The sequence below is a fragment of the Oncorhynchus masou genome, chromosome 23 (assembly GCF_036934945.1).
Source record: "Oncorhynchus masou masou isolate Uvic2021 chromosome 23, UVic_Omas_1.1, whole genome shotgun sequence".
NCBI lineage: Eukaryota > Metazoa > Chordata > Actinopteri > Salmoniformes > Salmonidae > Oncorhynchus > Oncorhynchus masou.
This window is the reverse complement of record NC_088234.1, coordinates 4,738,460-4,758,878: the sequence shown is the minus strand read 5'-3', so window position 1 is coordinate 4,758,878 and position 20,419 is coordinate 4,738,460. Positions and strand designations below refer to the sequence as shown.

Genomic DNA, 20,419 nt, shown 5'->3' with positions numbered 1-20,419 from the left:
AAACAAGACATGGTGTCAAGAACAAAATAAAACGAGCTGAAACGAGCCACCTGCGATTCCCCACATGGGATCTCCTTGTTGCCATCTGGCCAATCACAAGTCAGGACTTCTGAGGCCGACGTTGTCAACGAACCCGTCTATATATGGTGTAACTTCATGGGGAACAGATGTTTTTGACATTTTTGTATTTAAAAAAAAACATATTTGCAAAAATTACAGAGGTCCGGACCTCTGTTTTCTCATAGGGCCTTGCCAGTAACCAGTAATGGAAAAGTACTCAATTGTCATACTTGAGTAAAAGTAAAGATACCTTAATAGAAAATGACTCAAGTAAAAGTGAAAGTCACCCAGTAAAATACTACTTGAGTAAAAGGTCTAAAATTATTGGGTTTTAAATATACTGAAGAATCAACATTAAATATACTGAAGAATCAACATTAAATATACTGAAGAATCAACATTAAATATACTGAAGAATCAACATTAAAAATACTGAAGAATCAACATTAAATATACTGAAGAATCAACATTAAATATAATTGATACTTAAGCATCAAAGTAAAATATACTGAAGTGTGTGAGGGAAAATGTATGGAGTAAAAAATAACATTATTTTCTTTAGAAATGTAGTAAAGTAAATGTAAAAGTTGTCAAAAATATCAATTGTAAAGTACAGATACCCCCCAAAACTACTTTAAGTAGTACTTTCAAGTATTTGGCCCTAAGTACTTTGCACCAGTGCCAGCAACACTCCGTATTATTCCGTTTCCCATGAAATGACACTATATATAGTTTCTACTACCGAGTACTCCCAACCTCACTTTTTCACATCTGTACAAATTATCGTGTTTCTTTTCTCTAGAAAGCCCAACATAGTCACCATACCAGTCTGAACATTGTATTTTTCAAAAAAAACAGAAATTCCTTGTTGCATTTTATTATAAGCACAATAAATAAATAACATATCGACATTGATTTTTTTTTTTTTTAATGTAATATCATTGGAATGAGTTTCTCCACCTTTACAAGGTTTTGAAATGCGGGCTTTTATTTTGAAGATTTCCTCATTACAATGGGAAAGTGACGTCATCGTCAGTGCTGCTCGCAAGAATATTAGTACGGATATGAATTCGTGTGTCTCTTCTTATCCTTCTTCAAAACTACAATCTGACAAAGTTTCTGTCGCTATTGGGGCTTGTCCGGACGGGACAGAGAAGTCAGGTTAGGCCCGGGGAGCCGTGTAGAGGCTCGGTAATATGGGCCTGTTGGCGAGAGTACGGAAAGAATGGTTTATTATCGGTATAGTGGCAGCAATCGTGTCTGCGAAACTCCAGCCTGCAGTTGGACTGAAGGGAGGTAAGTTCCAGTTGACACTGATCTGATGGGCTTCAATAGTCTCGTCAACATTTGATTTTTTTAGCTAAACAGTTTATTCAACACGTAAGTTCGATCTTGTGATTTGCCATAATGGTTCGGACAAGAATGGTAGGTAAACTACATGAGCAGTTGTGTTTGCAAAATGGGACAGTGATATCTGTAGAGCTGTCAGACCCCACTCAAGCAGGTGAGCTAACATATCCCATGATCATCACTTCATTACACTCTACTCATTGAATGAAGGCATCCTCTGTGTGGATGTTAAGATCCCCGATGTTTGGTCTGAACATTAATCCTCTGTGTGGGTGTTAAGATCCCCGATGTTTGGTCTGAACATTAATCCTCTGTGTGGGTGTTAAGATCCCCGATGTTTGGTCTGAACATTAATCCTCTGTGTGGGTGTTAAGATCCCCGATGTTTGGTCTGAACATTAATCCTCTGTGTGGGTGTTAAGATCCCCGATGTTTGGTCTGAACATTAATCCTCTGTGTGGGTGTTAAGATCCCCGATGCTTGGTCTGAACATTATTAACAGGCATCGCTTGCGGTAGGGACCTTTTCATATCAGCGAGAAATAATATAATATCTCCACGTTACAGCGGGTTTATTGAATACAGAAGACTAATTAGCTACCCAGTGATTAGCTATCTAGCAATTCTCCAAACCCCTGTGTGTGGGGACCAGCAGAAACGTCACTGAAAAATACTGTCCCCCGAGACTTTGATAAAAGCCGGTTAAAAAAAAGTGTACAGAAAGTGTTTATTTCTCATTTAGAAATTATTTTGATATGAAAGTAAAAGGTTTTAAGTTTCTGGCTACAAGAGTCAGTCTCCCTCAGAGAATAACACATTAGGTCGTTGGATAGACTCCTTAAGAGTACATCTTGGGCTAACCTAACTAACCGCCAACAACACACCTCTCTGATTCACGGGTTGGGATAAATGCGTAAGATTCATTTCAATTGAATGCATTCAGGTGTACAACTGACCAGCTTTCCCCCTTTCCCAACAACCGTCAGCTAGTTGCTCCCACTCGATTTCAGCTACTGTTTCAGCCTTCAGTATCTTATTCATAGTTTCTCAGCGATTACCGGACAGAAAGCGGAAGTGACCAGATAACGCTTCGCACCCAGTAAACCAACGCGTTAGACAGTGCGCTCCCCGGACCAGTGCGCAGGCCTGGCACTGTCCAACACACACACCCTATATCCGGGAGCACAATATGCTTCATTGTGCGTTCTAATACCTGTGTTTGCTTATGTATTAGTTAACTCGGTTGTTCTCTCTCTCTCTCTCCCTCCCTGTTGTATACTGCATCTATACATCTCTCTCTCTCACTCTCTCTCTCTGTATACTGCATCTATACATCTCTCTCGCTCTCTCTCTCTGTTGTATACTGCATCTGTACACCTCTGTCTCTGTCTCTCTTTCTCTGTCTGTCTCTCTGTCTTTCTCTCTCTCAGGTCCACTGAGACCAGAGTTCACAATCACCTATGTTGCGGTGTCAGCCATTTTCTTCAACAGCGGCCTGTCATTAAAAACAGAGGTAAAGAGACATTTACGTAGTGAATCCAGACTCCTGCCGTCTAATGATTTGCGATTGTCGTATAGTTTAGTTATTTTCCAAAAAGCTATTTCATTGGGGATTCTCCATTCCCTCATCTCAAAGGGTTTTGTTTGCATGGTTCATTGATGCTTCTCTCCCTCCCCATATTGCTCTAGGAGTTGACCAGTTTGATGCTTCTCTCTCCCATATTCCTCTAGGAGTTGACTAGTTTGATGCTTCTCTCTCTCTCCCTCCCCATATTCCTCTAGGAGTTGACCAGTTTGATGCTTCTCTCTCTCTCCCTCCCCATATTGCTCTAGGAGTTGACCAGTTTGATGCTTCTCTCTCCCATATTCCTCTAGGAGTTGACTAGTTTGATGCTTCTCTCTCTCTCCCTCCCCATATTCCTCTAGGAGTTGACCAGTTTGATGCTTCTCTCTCTTTCCCTCCCCATATTCCTCTAGGAGTTGACCAGTTTGATGCTTCTCTCTCTCTCTCTCCCCATATTCCTCTAGGAGTTGACCAGTTTGATGCTTCTCTCTCTCTCCCTCCCCATATTCCTCTAGGAGTTGACCAGTTTGATGCTTCTCTCTCTCTCCCATATTCCTCTAGGAGTTGACCAGTTTGATGCTTCTCTCTCTCTCCCCATATTCCTCTAGGAGTTGACCAGTTTGATGCTTCTCTCTCTCTCCCCATATTCCTCTAGGAGTTGACCAGTTTGATGCTTCTCTCTCTCTCTCCCTCCCCATATTCCTCTAGGAGTTGACCAGTTTGATGCTTCTCTCTCTCTCTCCCTCCCCATATTCCTCTAGGAGTTGACCAGTTTGATGCTTCTCTCTCCCATATTCCTCTAGGAGTTGACCAGTTTGATGCTTCTCTCTCTCTCCCTCCCCATATTCCTCTAGGAGTTGACCAGTTTGATGCTTCTCTCTCTCTCTCCCTCCCCATATTCCTCTAGGAGTTGACCAGTTTGATGCTTCTCTCTCTCTCCCCATATTGCTCTAGGAGTTGACCAGTTTGATGCTTCTCTCTCTCTCCCTCCCCATATTCCTCTAGGAGTTGACCAGTGCCCTCCTCCATGTGAAGCTGCATCTGTTTGTCCAGTCCTTCACCCTGGTCTTCTTCCCTGTTGCCATGTGGCTCTGTATCAAACTACTGGCACTTACCTCAATCAACACTTGGCTACTCCGAGGGTGAGCGCGCGCACACACACACACACACACACACACACACACACACACACACACACACACACACACACACACACACACACACACACACACACACACACAGAGAGTTGCTCTGTATCTATATTTAAACCATTGGCTGCTCTGAGGGTGAGGAGCTTTGTGTGTGGGGGCGGGACCATCGGATGTTCCTAACACACAACTACATACTGTATTGGGCGGGGGAGGGGCTTTGTGTGTGTGTGGGGGCGGGACTATCGGATGTTCCTAACACACAACTACATACTGTATTGGGCGGGTGAGGGTCTAGAGAGAGGAAGGGGGAGGAACTTTTGTGCGTGTGGGGGCGGGACCATCGGATGTTCCTAACACACAACTACATACTGTATCGGGAGGGGGAGGGGCTAGAGAGAGGAGGGGGACGGGACCATCGGATGTTCCTAACACACAACTACATACTGTATCGGGAGGGGGAGGGGCTAGAGAGAGGAGGGGGACGGGACCATCGGATGTTCCTAACACACAACGACATACTGTGTTGGGAGGGGGAGGGGCTAGAGAGAGGAAGGGGGGAGGAGCTTTGTGTGTGTGTGGAGGGGCGGGACCATCGGATGTTCCTAACACACAACTACATACTGTATTGGGAGGGGAGGGGCTAGAGAGAGGAGGGGGGCAGGTCATCGGATGTTCCTAACACACAACGACATACTGTATTGGGAGGGGGAGGAGCTAGAGAGAGGAGGGGGGCAGGTCATCGGATGTTCCTAACACACAACGACATACTGTATTGGGAGGGGGAGGAGCTTGAGAGAGGAGGGGGGCAGGTCATCGGATGTTCCTAACACACAACGACATACTGTATTGGGAGGGGGAGGAGCTAGAGAGAGGAGGGGGGCAGGTCATCGGATGTTCCTAACACACAACGACATACTGTATTGGGAGGGGGAGGAGCTAGAGAGAGGAGGGGGGCAGGTCATCGGATGTTCCTAACACACAACGACATACTGTATTGGGAGGGGGAGGAGCTAGAGAGAGGGAGGGGGCAGGTCATCGGATGTTCCTAACACACAACGACATACTGTATTGGGAGGGGGAGGAGCTAGAGAGAGGAGGGGGGCAGGTCATCGGATGTTCCTAACACACAACGACATACTGTATTGGGAGGGGGAGGAGCTAGAGAGAGGAGGGGGGCGGGAGTGAAAGAGTCCTTCATTCAGCCAGTGGTTCTACCTGACGGTTGCCATGGGTGACGTGACCTTGACAAAGACCCTGTTGTGTGTGTGTCTCTCTGTGCGTGCGTCGTCTAGGTTACAGACGGTGGGATGTATGCCCCCTCCAGTCTCCTCTGCTGTCATACTCACCAAAGCTGTGGGGGGGAACGAGGTATTTACATACAATGTTTTTATTTAACCTTTATTTTTATTTATTTTATTTTACCTTTATTCAACCAGGCAAGTCGGTTAAGAACAAATTCTTATTTTCAATGACGGCTAAGGAACAGTGGGTTAACTGCCTGTTCAGGGGCAGAACGACAGACTTGTACCTTGTCAGCTTGGGGGTTTGAACTTGCAACCTTTCAGGTTACTAGTCCAACGCTCTAACCACTAGGCTACCCTGCTGCCCCAGTTAACTCGGCAAGTCGGTTAAGAACAAATTCTTATTTACAATGACAGTGCCGATACCGGCGTACGTACAGGTTGTATTTGGAATGACACTGTTTCCCTGTTAGTACATGACAAGGAAACAGGAGTTGACCAGTGTACAGAAGCTGGACCTTCTGTTAGTACACGACAGGCTGGACATTATGGACCTTCTGTTAGTACACGACAGGCTGGACGTTCTGTTTCCCTGTTAGTACACGACAAGCTGGACGTTCTGTTTCCCTGTTAGTACACGACAAGCTGGACGTTCTGTTTCCCTGTCAGTACACGACAAGCTGGACGTTCTGTTTCCCTGTTAGTACACGACAAGCTGGGCGTTCTGTTTCCCTGTTAGTACACGACAAGCTGGACGTTCTGTTTCCCTGTCAGTACACGACAAGCTGGACGTTCTGTTTCCCTGTTAGTACACGACAAGCTGGACGTTCTGTTTCCCTGTTAGTACACGACAGGCTGGACGTTCTGTTTCCCTGTTAGTACACGACAAGCTGGACGTTCTGTTTCCCTGTTAGTACACGACAGGCTGGACGTTCTGTTTCCCTGTCAGTACACGACAAGCTGGACGTTCTGTTTCCCTGTTAGTACACGACAAGCTGGACGTTCTGTTTCCCTGTTAGTACACGACAGGCTGGACGTTCTGTTTCCCTGTTAGTACACGACAGGCTGGACGTTCTGTTTCCCTGTTAGTACACGACAAGCTGGACGTTCTGTTTCCCTGTTAGTACACGACAAGCTGGACGTTCTGTTTCCCTGTTAGTACACGACAGGCTGGACGTTCTGTTTCCCTGTTAGTACACGACAGGCTGGGCGTTCTGTTTCCCTGTTAGTACACGACAAGCTGGACGTTCTGTTTCCCTGTTAGTACACGACAAGCTGGACGTTCTGTTTCCCTGTTAGTACACGACCAGCTGGACATTATGGACCTTCTGTTAGTACACGACAAGCTGGACGTTCTGTTTCCCTGTTAGTACACGACCAGCTGGACGTTCTGTTTCCCTGTTAGTACACGACAAGCTGGACGTTCTGTTTCCCTGTTAGTACACGACAAGCTGGGCGTTCTGTTTCCCTGTTAGTACATGACAAGCTGGGCGTTCTGTTTCCCTGTTAGTACACGACAAGCTGGACGTTCTGTTTCCCTGTTAGTACACGACAGGCTGGACGTTCTGTTTCCCTGTTAGTACACGACAAGCTGGACGTTCTGTTTCCCTGTTAGTACACGACAAGCTGGACGTTCTGTTTCCCTGTTAGTACACGACCAGCTGGACATTATGGACCTTCTGTTAGTACACGACAAGCTGGACGTTCTGTTTCCCTGTTAGTACACGACAAGCTGGGCGTTCTGTTTCCCTGTTAGTACATGACAAGCTGGGCGTTCTGTTTCCCTGTTAGTACACGACAAGCTGGACGTTCTGTTTCCCTGTTAGTACACGACCAGCTGGACGTTCTGTTTCCCTGTTAGTACACGACAAGCTGGACGTTCTGTTTCCCTGTTAGTACACGACAAGCTGGACGTTCTGTTTCCCTGTTAGTACACGACAGGCTGGACGTTCTGTTAGTACACGACAAGCTGGACGTTCTGTTTCCCTGTTAGTACACGACAAGCTGGACGTTCTGTTTCCCTGTTAGTACACGACAAGCTGGACGTTCTGTTTCCCTGTTAGTACACGACAGGCTGGACGTTCTGTTTCCCTGTTAGTACACGACAAGCTGGACGTTCTGTTTCCCTGTTAGTACACGACAAGCTGGACGTTCTGTTTCCCTGTTAGTACACGACAAGCTGGACGTTCTGTTTCCCTGTTAGTACACGACAGGCTGGACGTTCTGTTTCCCTGTTAGTACACGACAGGCTGGACGTTCTGTTTCCCTGTTAGTACACGACAAGCTGGACGTTCTGTTTCCCTGTTAGTACACGACAAGCTGGGCGTTCTGTTAGTACACGACAGGCTGGACGTTCTGTTTCCCTGTTAGTACACGACAAGCTGGACGTTCTGTTTCCCTGTTAGTACACGACAGGCTGGACGTTCTGTTTCCCTGTTAGTACACGACAGGCTGGACGTTCTGTTTCCCTGTTAGTACACGACAGGCTGGACGTTCTGTTTCCCTGTTAGTACACGACAAGCTGGACGTTCTGTTTCCCTGTTAGTACACGACAAGCTGGGCGTTCTGTTTCCCTGTTAGTACACGACAAGCTGGGCGTTTGGTTTCCCTGTTAGTACACGACAAGCTGGACGTTCTGTTTCCCTGTTAGTACACGACAAGCTGGACATTCTGTTTCCCCGTTAGTACACGACAAGCTGGACGTTCTGTTTCCCCGTTAGTACACGACAGATCCCTGTACATTACCGTGTGTTGGTTCCGTTTTAATAATTTTTAATTATATCTTCCCTCAGGCTGCCGCCATCTTTAACTCCGCCTTCGGAAGCTTCCTGGTAAGACTGCATTGTGTCTCTCTCCCATGGAGCCATGTGAAGGTAGACGAGCACCTGTGTGTGAACAGTATGGAGCCTGTCTGACATCCCTATTCTCTGTCTACAGGGAATACTAGTGACTCCACTGCTACTGTTACTGTTTGTAAGTATTTTCTACAGGACACCTTCTCACACCCCTTGACCTTTGTCACCTTTTTGTTGTGTTTACGATTAAAATTGATTTAAATTGTCTTTTTGTTTCAACGATCTACACACAATACTCGACGTAGAAGAAAAATGTTAACATAAAAAAAAAATATATATATATATGAATAAAAACACTAATCTTCATTTAGATAATTATTCAACCCCCTGAGTCAATATATTTTAGAATCACCTTTCTGGGTAAGTCTCAAGTGTTGTCGTAGTTTTTCAAGGTGATTTCTAAGGCCAAACTGTAACTAGGTAACGTACAGGTTAGTAATTATTAATTTAGTTGAGGTAATTTGTTCAGACAGACCCCTGGACTTTTCCCTTTTTTGTTACGTTACAGCCTTATTCTAAAATTAATTCTTAATTTTTATTCCTCAATCTACACACACTGCCCCATAATGACAAAGCAAATTTGTTTAAAAAATAAACATACCTTCTGTAGTAAATATTCAGACCCTTCGCTATGAGACTCGAAATTGAGCTCAGGTGCATCCTGTTTCCATTGATCATCCTTGAGATGCTTCTACAACTTGATTGGAGTCCACCTGTGGTAAATTCTATTGATTGGACATGATTTGGAAAAGGCACACACCTGTCTATATAAAAGGTCCCACAGTTGACTGCCCAGGTCAGAGCAAAAACCAAGCCATGAGGTTGTAGGAATTGTCCGTAGAGCACAGGAGACAGGATTGTGTCGAAGCACAGATCTGGGGAAGGGTACCAAAAAATGTCTGCAGCATTGAAGGTCCCAAAGAACACAGTGGCCTCCATCATTCTTAAATGGAAGAAGTTTGGAACCACCAAGACTCTTCCTAGAGCTGGCCGCCCGGCCAAACTGAACAATCAGGGGAGAAGGGCTTTGGTCAGGGAGGTGATCAAGAACCTGATGGTCACTCTGACAGAGATCCAGAGGTCCTATGTGGAGATGGGAGAACCTTCCAGAAGGTTTCATACTGCTACTGAAATAGTTTTATAATCACTGTCAGTACCTGATATGTTGACACATTCTCATCCCTTGTTCATCCTCTCTTCCAGCTGGGCTCGTCATCATCTGTTCCTTTCTCCTCCATCTTCTCTCAGCTCTTCATGACTGTGGTCGTTCCTCTCATCCTAGGACAGGTCAGTACAGTTTAGAGAGCCTGTTTTATAAAGCCTATACAGAAATATAACACCTTTTTTATGTTAGTATTTTTAAACCCTTCATCCTGTGCAACGTCAGTACACAGATTACAAAACCTTTTATAAACCTGTTAAAAGCCCCAAATAATACCCCATTTAACCACTTTATAAACCTGTTAAAAGCCCCAAATAATACCCCATTTAACCACTTTATAAACCTGTTAAAAGCCCCAAATAATACCCCGTTTAACCACTTTATAAACCTGTTAAAAGCCCCAAATAATACCCCGTTTAACCACTTTATAAACCTGTTAAAAGCCCTAAATAATACCCCGTTTAACCACTTTATAAACCTGTTAAAAGCCCCAAATAATACCCCATTTAACCACTTTATAAACCTGTTAAAAGCCCCAAATAATACCCCGTTTAACCACTTTATAAACCTGTTAAAAGCCCCAGATAATACCCCGTTTAACCACTTTATAAACCTGTTAAAATCCCCAAATAATACCCCGTTTAACCACTTTATAAACCTGTTGTAAATCATGTATAAGCTTTTTTATAAAAACAGATTTCCTGACAGACCTGCTAGAGAGGAGACCTTCTTTGGGAGTCTATAACACCTCTATAAAGCCCTTATAGCCACTATGTATCCCAGGTGTCCCGGCGGTTCCTGAGGGACTGGCTGGAGAGGAGGAAACCTCCGTTTGGAGTCATCAGTTCTCTGGTTCTCCTGATGATCATTTACACCACCTTCTGTGAGACCTTCTCTAACCCGGATATTGAACTGGACCACCTCAGCCTGCTGCTCATCACCTTCATCAGTGAGTCTTTCTGTCTCTCTGTGTCTCTCTCTGTCTCTGTGTCTCTCTCTGTGTGTCTGTGTCTCTCTCTGTGTGTCTGTGTCTCTCTCTGTGTGTCTGTGTCTCTCTCTGTGTGTCTGTGTCTCTCTCTGTGTGTCTGTGTCTCTCTCTGTGTGTCTGTGTCTCTCTCTGTGTGTCTGTGTCTCTCTCTGTGTGTGTGTGTGTGTGTCTGTGTCTCTCTGTGTGTGTGTGTCTGTGTCTCTGTGTCTCTCTGTCTGTGTCTCTCTCTGTGTCTCTGTGTCTCTCTGTCTGTGTCTCTCTCTGTCTGTCTCTCTCTCTCTCTCCCGCTGTGTCTCTCTCTCTTTATCTGTGTGAGTTCTGTCTAAACCCTCTAATCTGATGCGTTGTCTCTCCCCAGTATTTTGCATCCAGCTGAGCTTCATGCTGTTGACGTTTGTCTTCTCCACACAGTGAGTTTAATAGTACTGCTAGTGTTATACTGTAGTACTGCTACTGTCATGCTGCGGCCTCTAGTGTTATACTGTAGTACTGTTACTGTCATGCTGTTGCTCTGTTCATCTGTACAGTCACTCTAGGATTATGGGGCTCTATTCATCTGTACAGTCACTCTAGGATTATGGAGCTCTATTCATCTGTACAGTCACTCTAGGATTATGGAGCTCTGTTCATCTGTACAGTCACTCTAGGATTATGGGGCTCTGTTCACCTGTACAGTCACTCTAGGATTATGGGGCTCTGTTCACCTGTACAGTCACTCTAGGATTATGGAGCTCTTCATCTGTACAGTCACTCTAGGATTATGGAGCTCTGTTCATCTGTACAGTCACTCTAGGATTATGGGGCTCTGTTCATCTGTACAGTCACTCTAGGATTATGGGGCTCTTCATCTGTACAGTCACTCTAGGATTATGGGGCTCTGTTCATCTGTACAGTCACTCTAGGATTATGGGGCTCTTCATCTGTACAGTCACTCTAGGATTATGGGGCTCTGTTCATCTGTACAGTCACTCTAGGATTATGGGGCTCTTCATCTGTACAGTCACTCTAGGATTATGGGGCTCTGTTCATCTGTACAGTCACTCTAGGATTATGGGGCTGTATTCATCTGTACAGTCACTCTAGGATTATGGGGCTCTGTTCATCTGTACAGTCACTCTAGGATTATGGAGCTCTTCATCTGTACAGTCACTCTAGGATTATGGGGCTCTGTTCATCTGTACAGTCACTCTAGGATTATGGGGCTTTGTTCATCTGTACAGTCACTCTAGGATTATGGGGCTCTATTCATCTGTACAGTCACTCTAGGATTATGGGGCTCTGTTCATCTGTACAGTCACTCTAGGATTATGGGGCTCTGTTCATCTGTACAGTCACTCTAGGATTATGGGGAGCTGTATTCATCTGTACAGTCACTCTAGGATTATGGGGCTCTGTTCATCTGTACAGTCACTCTAGGATTATGGAGCTCTTCATCTGTACAGTCACTCTAGGATTATGGGGCTCTGTTCATCTGTACAGTCACTCTAGGATTATGGGGCTTTGTTCATCTGTACAGTCACTCTAGGATTATGGGGCTCTATTCATCTGTACAGTCACTCTAGGATTATGGGGCTCTGTTCATCTGTACAGTCACTCTAGGATTATGGGGCTCTGTTCATCTGTACAGTCACTCTAGGATTATGGAGCTCTATTCATCTGTACAGTCACTCTAGGATTATGGGGCTCTGTTCATTTGTACAGTCACTCTAGGATTATGGGGCTCTGTTCATCTCATGCTGTAAAATGTCTTCCAATATACTCACTCTGATGTTTTATGTGTTAATCAGTTTCTGATCTCTCTCTCCCGTCCTGTAGGAAACAGTCTGGTTTTACTCCAGCTGACACAGTAGCTATCATGTTCTGTGCTACACACAAATCTCTCACCCTGGGTAAGCGGACAGTTTTTATTTTTTTACACTTATTTTTAATTTAACCTTTTTATTTTTTCAGGGATTCAAACTGAGGCCAAGGTCTCTTTTTACAGATGAGCCCTGAATTACAGAAATTTAAAAAAAATACAAAATGCAAGCACCAATAAAAATAAAAATAAAACAAACACATTAATCAGTAATAAGATCCTCAATCAGCTTCCTGAATTACCCAAGAGGCACCAGGACATCACATTCATCAGTAATACGATCCTCTATCAGCTTCCTGAATTACCCAAAAGGCACCAGGACATCACATTTCAGAACATTTTGAAAATTGTTACTAAAAGCTATAGTTATCCGTCCCTGAGACCGGGAGGGGGGGTGACTCATACAGTGCCTTGCGAAAGTATTCGGCCCCCTTGAACTTTGCGACCTTTTGCCACATTTCAGGCTCATATGTCTAATGCTAAGTAATGATGTTAGGTACAGACTTATTGTTGAAATATTTAACATACATTGCTATCAATCTATGTGAAATCAGAGGGACAATCAACTTTCTGGTAGAGAATGTAGTGATGAGTACTAAAACTGTCGCCTGTGAATAAAGTAGCAGCCGAGTTCACAGATGATGTTGCCATTTGTTTAGGGATCGTACTAGATATAATCGTTAGGGAGAGTACCTGGGCCTCCTTCCAAACCTTGGGGATAGTACTAGATATAATCGTTAGGGGGAGTACCTGGGCCTCCTTCCAAACCTTGGGGATAGTACTAGATATAATCGTTAGGGAGAGTACCTGGGCCTCCTTCCAAACCTTGGGGATAGTACTAGATATAATTGTTAGGGGGAGTACCTGGGTCTCCTTCCAAACCTTGGGGATAGTACTAGATATAATCGTTAGGGGGAGTACCTGGGTCTCCTTCCAAACCTTGGGGATAGTACTAGATATAATCGTTAGGGAGAGTACCTGGGCCTCCTTCCAAACCTTGGGGATAGTACTAGATATAATCGTTAGGGGGAGTACCTGGGTCTCCTTCCAAACCTTGGGGATAGTACTAGATATAATCGTCAGGGGGAGTACCTGGGCCTCCTTCCAAACCTTGGGGATAGTACTAGATATAATCGTTAGGGGGAGTACCTGGGTCTCCTTCCAAACCTTGGGGATAGTACTAGATATAATCGTTAGGGGGAGTACCTGGGCCTCCTTCCAAACCTTGGGGATAGTACTAGATATAATCGTTAGGGGAGTACCTGGGTCTCCTTCCAAACCTTGGGGATAGTACTAGATATAATCGTTAGGGGAGTACCTGGGTCTCCTTCCAAACCTTGGGGATAGTACTAGATATAATCGTTAGGGGGAGTACCTGGGCCTCCTTCCAAACCTTGGGGATAGTACTAGATATAATCGTTAGGGGGAGTACCTGGGCCTCCTTCCAAACCTTGGGGATAGTACTAGATATAATCATTAGGGGGAGTACCTGGGTCTCCTTCCAAACCTTGGGGATAGTACTAGATATAATCGTTAGGGGGAGTACCTGGGCCTCCTTCCAAACCTTGGGGATAGTACTAGATATAATCGTTAGGGGGAGTACCTGGGCCTCCTTCCAAACCTTGGGGATAGTACTAGATATTATAGTTAGGGGGAGTACATGGGCCTCCTTCCAAACCTTGGGGATAGTACTAGATATAATCGTTAGGGAGAGTACCTGGGCCTCCTTCCAAACCTTGGGGATAGTACTAGATATAATCATTAGGGGGAGTACCTGGGTCTCCTTCCAAACCTTGGGGATAGTACTAGATAATCATTAGGGGGAGTACCTGGGTCTCCTTCCAAACCTTGGGGATAGTACTAGATATAATCATTAGGGGGAGTACCTGGGCCTCCTTCCAAACCTTGGGGATAGTACTAGATATAATCGTTAGGTGGAGTACCTGGGCCTCCTTCCAAACCTTGGGGATCGTACTAGATATAATCGTTAGGGGGAGTACCTGGGTCTCCTTCTAAACCTTGGGGATAGTACTAGATATAATCGTTAGGGGGAGTACCTGGGTCTCCTTCCAAACCTTGGGATAGTACTAGATAATCGTTAGGTGGAGTACATGGGCCTCCTTGCAAACCTTGGGGATAGTACTAGATATAATCGTTAGGGGGAGTACCTGGGTCTCCTTCCAAACCTTGGGGATAGTACTAGATATAATCGTTAGGTGGAGTACCTGGGCCTCCTTCCAAACCTTGGGGATCGTACTAGATATAATCATTAGGGGGAGTACCTGGGTCTCCTTCCAAACCTTGGGGATAGTACTAGATATAATCGTTAGGTGGAGTACATGGGCCTCCTTCCAAACCTTGGGGATAGTACTAGATATAATCGTTAGGGGAGTACCTGGGTCTCCTTCCAAACCTTGGGGATAGTACTAGATATAATCGTTAGGGGGTACCTGGGTCTCCTTCCAAACCTTGGGGATAGTACTAGATATAATCGTTAGGGGGAGTACCTGGGTCTCCTTCCAAACCTTGGGGATAGTACTAGATATAATCGTTAGGTGGAGTACATGGGCCTCCTTCCAAACCTTGGGGATAGTACTAGATATAATCGTTAGGGGGAGTACCTGGGTCTCCTTCCAAACCTTGGGGATAGTACTAGATATAATCGTTAGGGGGGGTACCTGGGTCTCCTTCCAAACCTTGGGGATAGTACTAGATATAATCGTTAGGGGGAGTACCTGGGTCTCCTTCCAAACCTTGGGGATAGTACTAGATAATCGTTAGGTGGAGTACATGGGCCTCCTTCCAAACCTTGGGGATAGTACTAGATATAATCGTTAGGGGGAGTACCTGGGTCTCCTTCCAAACCTTGGGGATAGTACTAGATATAATCGTTAGGGGGAGTACCTGGGTCTCCTTCCAAACCTTGGGGATAGTACTAGATATAATCTTTAGGGGGAGTACCTGGGTCTCCTTCCAAACCTTGGGGATAGTACTAGATATAATCGTTAGGGGGAGTACCTGGGTCTCCTTCCAAACCTTGGGGATAGTACTAGATATAATCGTTAGGGGGAGTACCTGGGTCTCCTTCCAAACCTTGGGGATAGTACTAGATATAATCGTTAGGGGGAGTACCTGGGCCTCCTTCCAAACCTTGGGGATAGTACTAGATATAATCGTTAGGGGGAGTACCTGGGCCTCCTTCCAAACCTTGGGGATAGTACTAGATATAATCTTTAGGGGGAGTACCTGGGTCTCCTTCCAAACCTTGGGGATAGTACTAGATATAATCGTTAGGGGGAGTACCTGGGCCTCCTTCCAAACCTTGGGGATAGTACTAGATATAATCGTTAGGGGAGTACCTGGGCCTCCTTCCAAACCTTGGGGATAGTACTAGATATAATCGTTAGGGGGGGTACCTGGGTCTCCTTCCAAACCTTGGGGATAGTACTAGATATAATCGTTAGGGGGAGTACCTGGGTCTCCTTCCAAACCTTGGGGATAGTACTAGATATAATCGTTAGGGGGAGTACCTGGGCCTCCTTCCAAACCTTGGGGATAGTACTAGATATAATCGTTAGGGGGAGTACCTGGGCCTCCTTCCAAACCTTGGGGAAATTACGAGATATAATCGTATTCAGGGGGGCAGAGAGCTGCAGCAGAAATGGATGAAGCTCCAGTGGATGATGATGATGATGATTATTATTATTACATCAATCTTAAGCCGATTAAAACCGATTCACTAGAAGTTGACGTGTTAACCCTCAAGGCTGGCTGAGGGAAGAGCAGTCAATTGACTGACCAAGGTCAATTTAAACCACTGTGGCGGTGTTTTTTCCCCCTCTCACATAAAAAGTCTGTTTTTAAACGTTTTTTTTTTTTAAAGCACCACTTATCTTCTCAGTTAAGATGCCTGAGACTTAAGAGAAGAGGAGGAATTTGTACCCTTTTTAGTGCATTTTTACTGTTGTCCAACGTTTTTTTTTTTTAGAAGGACCATCAGCGGAGTCCGAGATGTGGAAGCTTAGAAAGTATCTTGATTTCGTCGAGAGAGTATGTCTGTTTCTCGTGTCTGATTTTGTTTTTTTCTTCCCTCTGAAGAAAACCCAAGGTTTCAAATATCTTTCACTGTGAGTTGTTGTGTTTGTAAAAAAAAAATACAAAAAAAATGGGGTGTGTTTATCTGCTGGAGGAAACAAGGATGAGAAATCTTGTTAAAGCGGATCTGGAAGCAGGAGACAAAATGGAGGCTATAAATCAGAATAGAAACTGTTATGTAAAAACCCTTGATGTGAGAAGGGAGGGGGTGTAAATCACAGCAACAACTAAATGTTTATTCTGGTTTCTGGACACGGATACAACCAGTAACTCGGATCTCTTGCTGACATAAATATGCTAGTTGGCCAACACTAACATGCAACGACTCAATGCACCTATTATGTCAATAACAAATATCGGGAATTTGATCAAATCCAGTAACACCATGAAAATGATACAGAAATGGATCAAGCTAAGCTTGTGTTTCTCAAATGGTAATATCAATTCTTTCTTTACCTCTTCTCTCTTCTTCCCTCCCTCTCTTCTCCCCTCTTCCCTCCCTCTCTTCTCCCCTCCCTTCCTCTCTTCTTCCCTTCCTCTCTTCTCCCCTCTTCCCTCCCTCTCTCTTCTCCCCTCCCTCTCTCTTCTCCCCTCCCTCCCTCTTCTCCCTCCCTCCCTCTCTTCTCCCCCTCCCTCCCTCTCTTCTCCCCTCCCTCCCTCTCTTCTCCCTCCCTCCCTCTCTTCTCCCCTCCCTCCCTCTCTTCTCCCCTCCCTCCCTCTCTTCTCCCCTCCCTCCCTCTCTTCTCCCCTCCCTTCCTCTCTTCTCCCCTCCCTTCCTCTCTTCTCCCCTCCCTTCCTCTCTTCTCCCCTCCCTCCCTCTCTTCTCCCCTCTCCCCTCCCTCTCTTCTCCCCTCCCCCCCTCCCTCCCTCTCTTCCTCTCTCCAGGTATACCCATGTTAAAGATAGTTTTTGAGGGGTATGAGCATCTCTCTCTGATCTCCGTCCCTCTCCTCATCTATCACCCTGCTCAGATCCTACTGGGCTCAATACTGGTACCCACCATCAAGAGCTGGATGAACAGCAGACAAAAGGTAGACAAAACACACAGAGAGAGATGTATTTATCTATCACACCAACTATTATCTAACTCGGCCCCTCCGTTCTCTCCTCCCTGGAACAGCCTAGTATTTTATTGCATTGATACCTACCTGTCTGGTCTGTGTGAGTAGAGAAACGCCTCCTCTCCGGTCTGTGTGTCTAACCCACTAACACCCAGCTACTCACCTGGACTTAATTGGTCACAAACTGGTGCTAATTGGCAATTAATTAATTTGTCTTAATTGTGATATAGAATGTTTCAATCACTGTTGGTTTTGGAGGGGACAAATCTAACTTGTTTGTGAAATATATGTATATTAAGATGTTACTGATTAAATCACTGTTGGTTTGGAGTGGAGGGTTTTGGCTGGGGAAGGTTGTGAACTGTGTTGATGGTGGCTGGGCAATTTTTATAATCTTCACTATTTTGCTAAATGTGTTGCATCGACGTCAGTCAACACTAAACGCTAAATTAAAATATTGTGTGTCCACAGGGAGTGAAGTTGACCGACCTACAGCCCATCTGAAGTGGACTCTCCCTAGTGTGTACACTCATTCACTCCCCCTCATGGGGAGTATCCATTAAACTGTGACAGAAGGGACTACTTCCTTCCTCCAACGTATCTCTCTGGTGGAAGGATACATACAGAAGCACAAGTGCCTCGTCACAACCACGTGACTCGCGAACACGTAGTCTTGGGCTTAACGGTTGTGATGGTTACTATGACAAAACTTGTATGATTTGTTCGATGGTTTACTTTTATACGAACATAGAAGTCTCTCTATTTTTGTATCCCCCATGAAGACGGTGTCGACTTCCTGTGAGACAAGAAGTACTACTGATGGTCATCAGGAAGTGAATTGTGAGACGACACCGCCTGCCATGGACCGGCTGGGACTGTCCTCTAACTATTTTTCTGGGGATGTTACATTCAAAGACTCTTTTCTGACAATCAGTTTTTTTTATGGTTTTGAACAATGACTAGTTTACTGATAGTTTCTATTGCTTGTTTAGGCTTTTGCGGGGCGGGGGGGGGGGGGATTATATATATATTTTTAAACGTTATTACCATAGTTGAAGGACAGACATCTGGTGATGTCTCCCTGTCTGTATTCTGGGGGAGGACAATGTGAAGTGTCTGAATTGCCATCCTATCTACCGTAAAGTGCACTACATTTGACCAAGGCCCGGCCATCGGTAGCACACTATATAGAGAATAGGATGCCATTTCGGACCCTGAATCGACACGTCTCTGATCTTGAACCAATAGTATAATAGCGTTCAGCAGATGGAGATATGACTATAGATTCCTTATTCTACAGGTCAGAGTCGTTTCTGTTCTACTTTCTATATTTCTTTCTGAACAGTGAACATGCTAAACTATGTCAGAAGTGTGTCCCAAATAGCATCCTATTCCCTATATATATTTATATTAGTGCACTACTGTTGACCAGGGCCCATAGGGCTCTGGTCAAAATAAGTGCACGACGTAGGGAATAGAGGGCCATTTGGGACGTAGCCCCATGCCTAGGTGCCTTGGCATAACGTCAGTAATACATACTAACACGTTGATGATTTATTATTTTGTTTTCAGATTTTTCTAATGCTGTTACCAAACAAACACTGTGTGACAACAAGGACCAATGGCAATGTGTTCCACATGAAACTCCACCCCTTATTGGCCAGTCAGGATGCAGACTCTCAGTACTGAAAAGATTAACCTTTCGGTTTGGGCGGATGTTAGAAGGACAGGTTACTTCTCTAGTATGAATAAAAACTGTGATTTAAACACTGTGGACTGGGTCTGTGTTCTGTACAGTACTAGTTTACTGTGGTCTGTGTTCTGTACAGTACTAGTTTACTGTGGTCTGTGTTCTGTACAGTAAAGCATATCTCTAGTATAGTATATAGTTCAATGGGTCTGTTTTCTAGTCTACTACTGTACAGTACTAGTTTACTGTGGAGTGGGTCTGTGTACAGTATAGTATATCTCTAGTATAGTGTATATAGTTCGATGGGTCTGTGTTCTGTATAGTATAGCTCTAGTATAGTGTATAGTGTATATAGTTCAATGGGTCTGTTTTCTAGTCTACTGCTAGCCAATCATGGTAATGGCCTAACACACAGTAACAGTTACAAGTTGTTTTTGTTAAAGAATTTACAGATAGACAGAGTTTAGATGATATTATACAGTGATATACAGTTTAGATGATGATATACAGGGATATACAGTTTAGATGAAAATATACAGGGATATACAGTTTAGATGATATTATAAAGTTTAGATGATAATATACAGTGATATACAGTTTAGATATTATACAGTGATATACAGTTTAGATAATATACAGGGATATACAGTTTAGATGATAATATACAGTTTAGATGATAATAGACAGGGATATACAGTTTAGATGATAATATACAGTGATATACAGTTTAGATGATATTATACAGTTTAGATAGGGATATACAGTTTAGATGATATTAGACAGGGATATACAGTTTAGATGATCATATACAGTTTCGATGATAATGTACAGTTTAGAAAAATATTATACAGTTCAGATGATAATATACAGTTTAGATAATATAAAGTGATATACAGTTTAGATGATAATATACAGGGATATACAGTTTAGATGATAATATACAGGGATATACAGTTTAGATGATATTATACAGTGATATACAGTTTAGATGATATTATACAGGGATATACAGTTTAGATGATATTATACAGGGATATACAGTTTAGATGATAATATACAGGGATATACAGTTTAGATGATAATATACAGTTTAGATGATAATGTACAGGGATATACAGTTTAGATGATAATATACAGTAATATACAGTTTAGATGATATTATACAGTGATATACAGTTTAGATGATATTATACAGGGATATACAGTTTAGATGATAATATACAGTGATATACAGTTTAGATGATAATATACAGTTTCGATGATAATGTACAGTTTAGATAATATTATACAGTTTAGATAATATAAAGTGATATACAGTTTAGATGATAATATACAGGGATATACAG

At 43.9% G+C, this 20,419-nt stretch overlaps 1 protein-coding gene across 3 annotated transcripts; it reads left to right on the top strand.

The window, feature by feature from the left end:
* Positions 1–1,085: 1,085 nt before the first annotated feature.
* On the top strand, positions 1,086–19,150 carry slc10a7 (solute carrier family 10 member 7). Of its 3 annotated transcripts, XM_064930994.1 has the most exons (13): positions 1,086–1,356; positions 2,839–2,921; positions 3,978–4,114; positions 5,416–5,491; positions 8,157–8,195; positions 8,302–8,337; positions 9,423–9,506; positions 10,165–10,330; positions 10,728–10,779; positions 12,185–12,258; positions 17,208–17,353; positions 17,443–17,483; positions 17,855–19,150. In XM_064930994.1, the coding sequence occupies exons 1-12, from the start codon at positions 1,257–1,259 to the stop codon at positions 17,461–17,463; spliced, it is 1,014 nt and encodes a 337-aa protein (XP_064787066.1). In that variant the 5' UTR covers positions 1,086–1,256; the 3' UTR covers positions 17,464–17,483; positions 17,855–19,150. The 3 variants fall into 3 exon arrangements, with proteins under 3 accessions (XP_064787066.1, XP_064787065.1, XP_064787067.1); XM_064930993.1 differs by lacking the exon at positions 17,443–17,483; XM_064930995.1 differs by lacking the exons at positions 17,208–17,353; positions 17,443–17,483.
* The last annotated feature ends 1,269 nt before the right edge of the window (positions 19,151–20,419 follow it).

What these genes read in the sequence shown, in the direction of transcription:
- slc10a7 (XM_064930993.1), top strand. Translation starts at nt 1,257, where the DNA reads ATGGGCCTGTTGGCGAGAGTACGGAAAGAATGGTTTATTATCGGTATA. An exon ending in GCCTGTCATTAAAAACAGAG is followed by an intron (nt 2,922 to 3,977) that starts GTAAAGAGACAT and finishes ATATTCCTCTAG; the next exon opens with GAGTTGACCAGTGCCCTCCT. An exon ending in GGATGAACAGCAGACAAAAG is followed by an intron (nt 17,354 to 17,854) that starts GTAGACAAAACA and finishes GTGTGTCCACAG; the next exon opens with GGAGTGAAGTTGACCGACCT.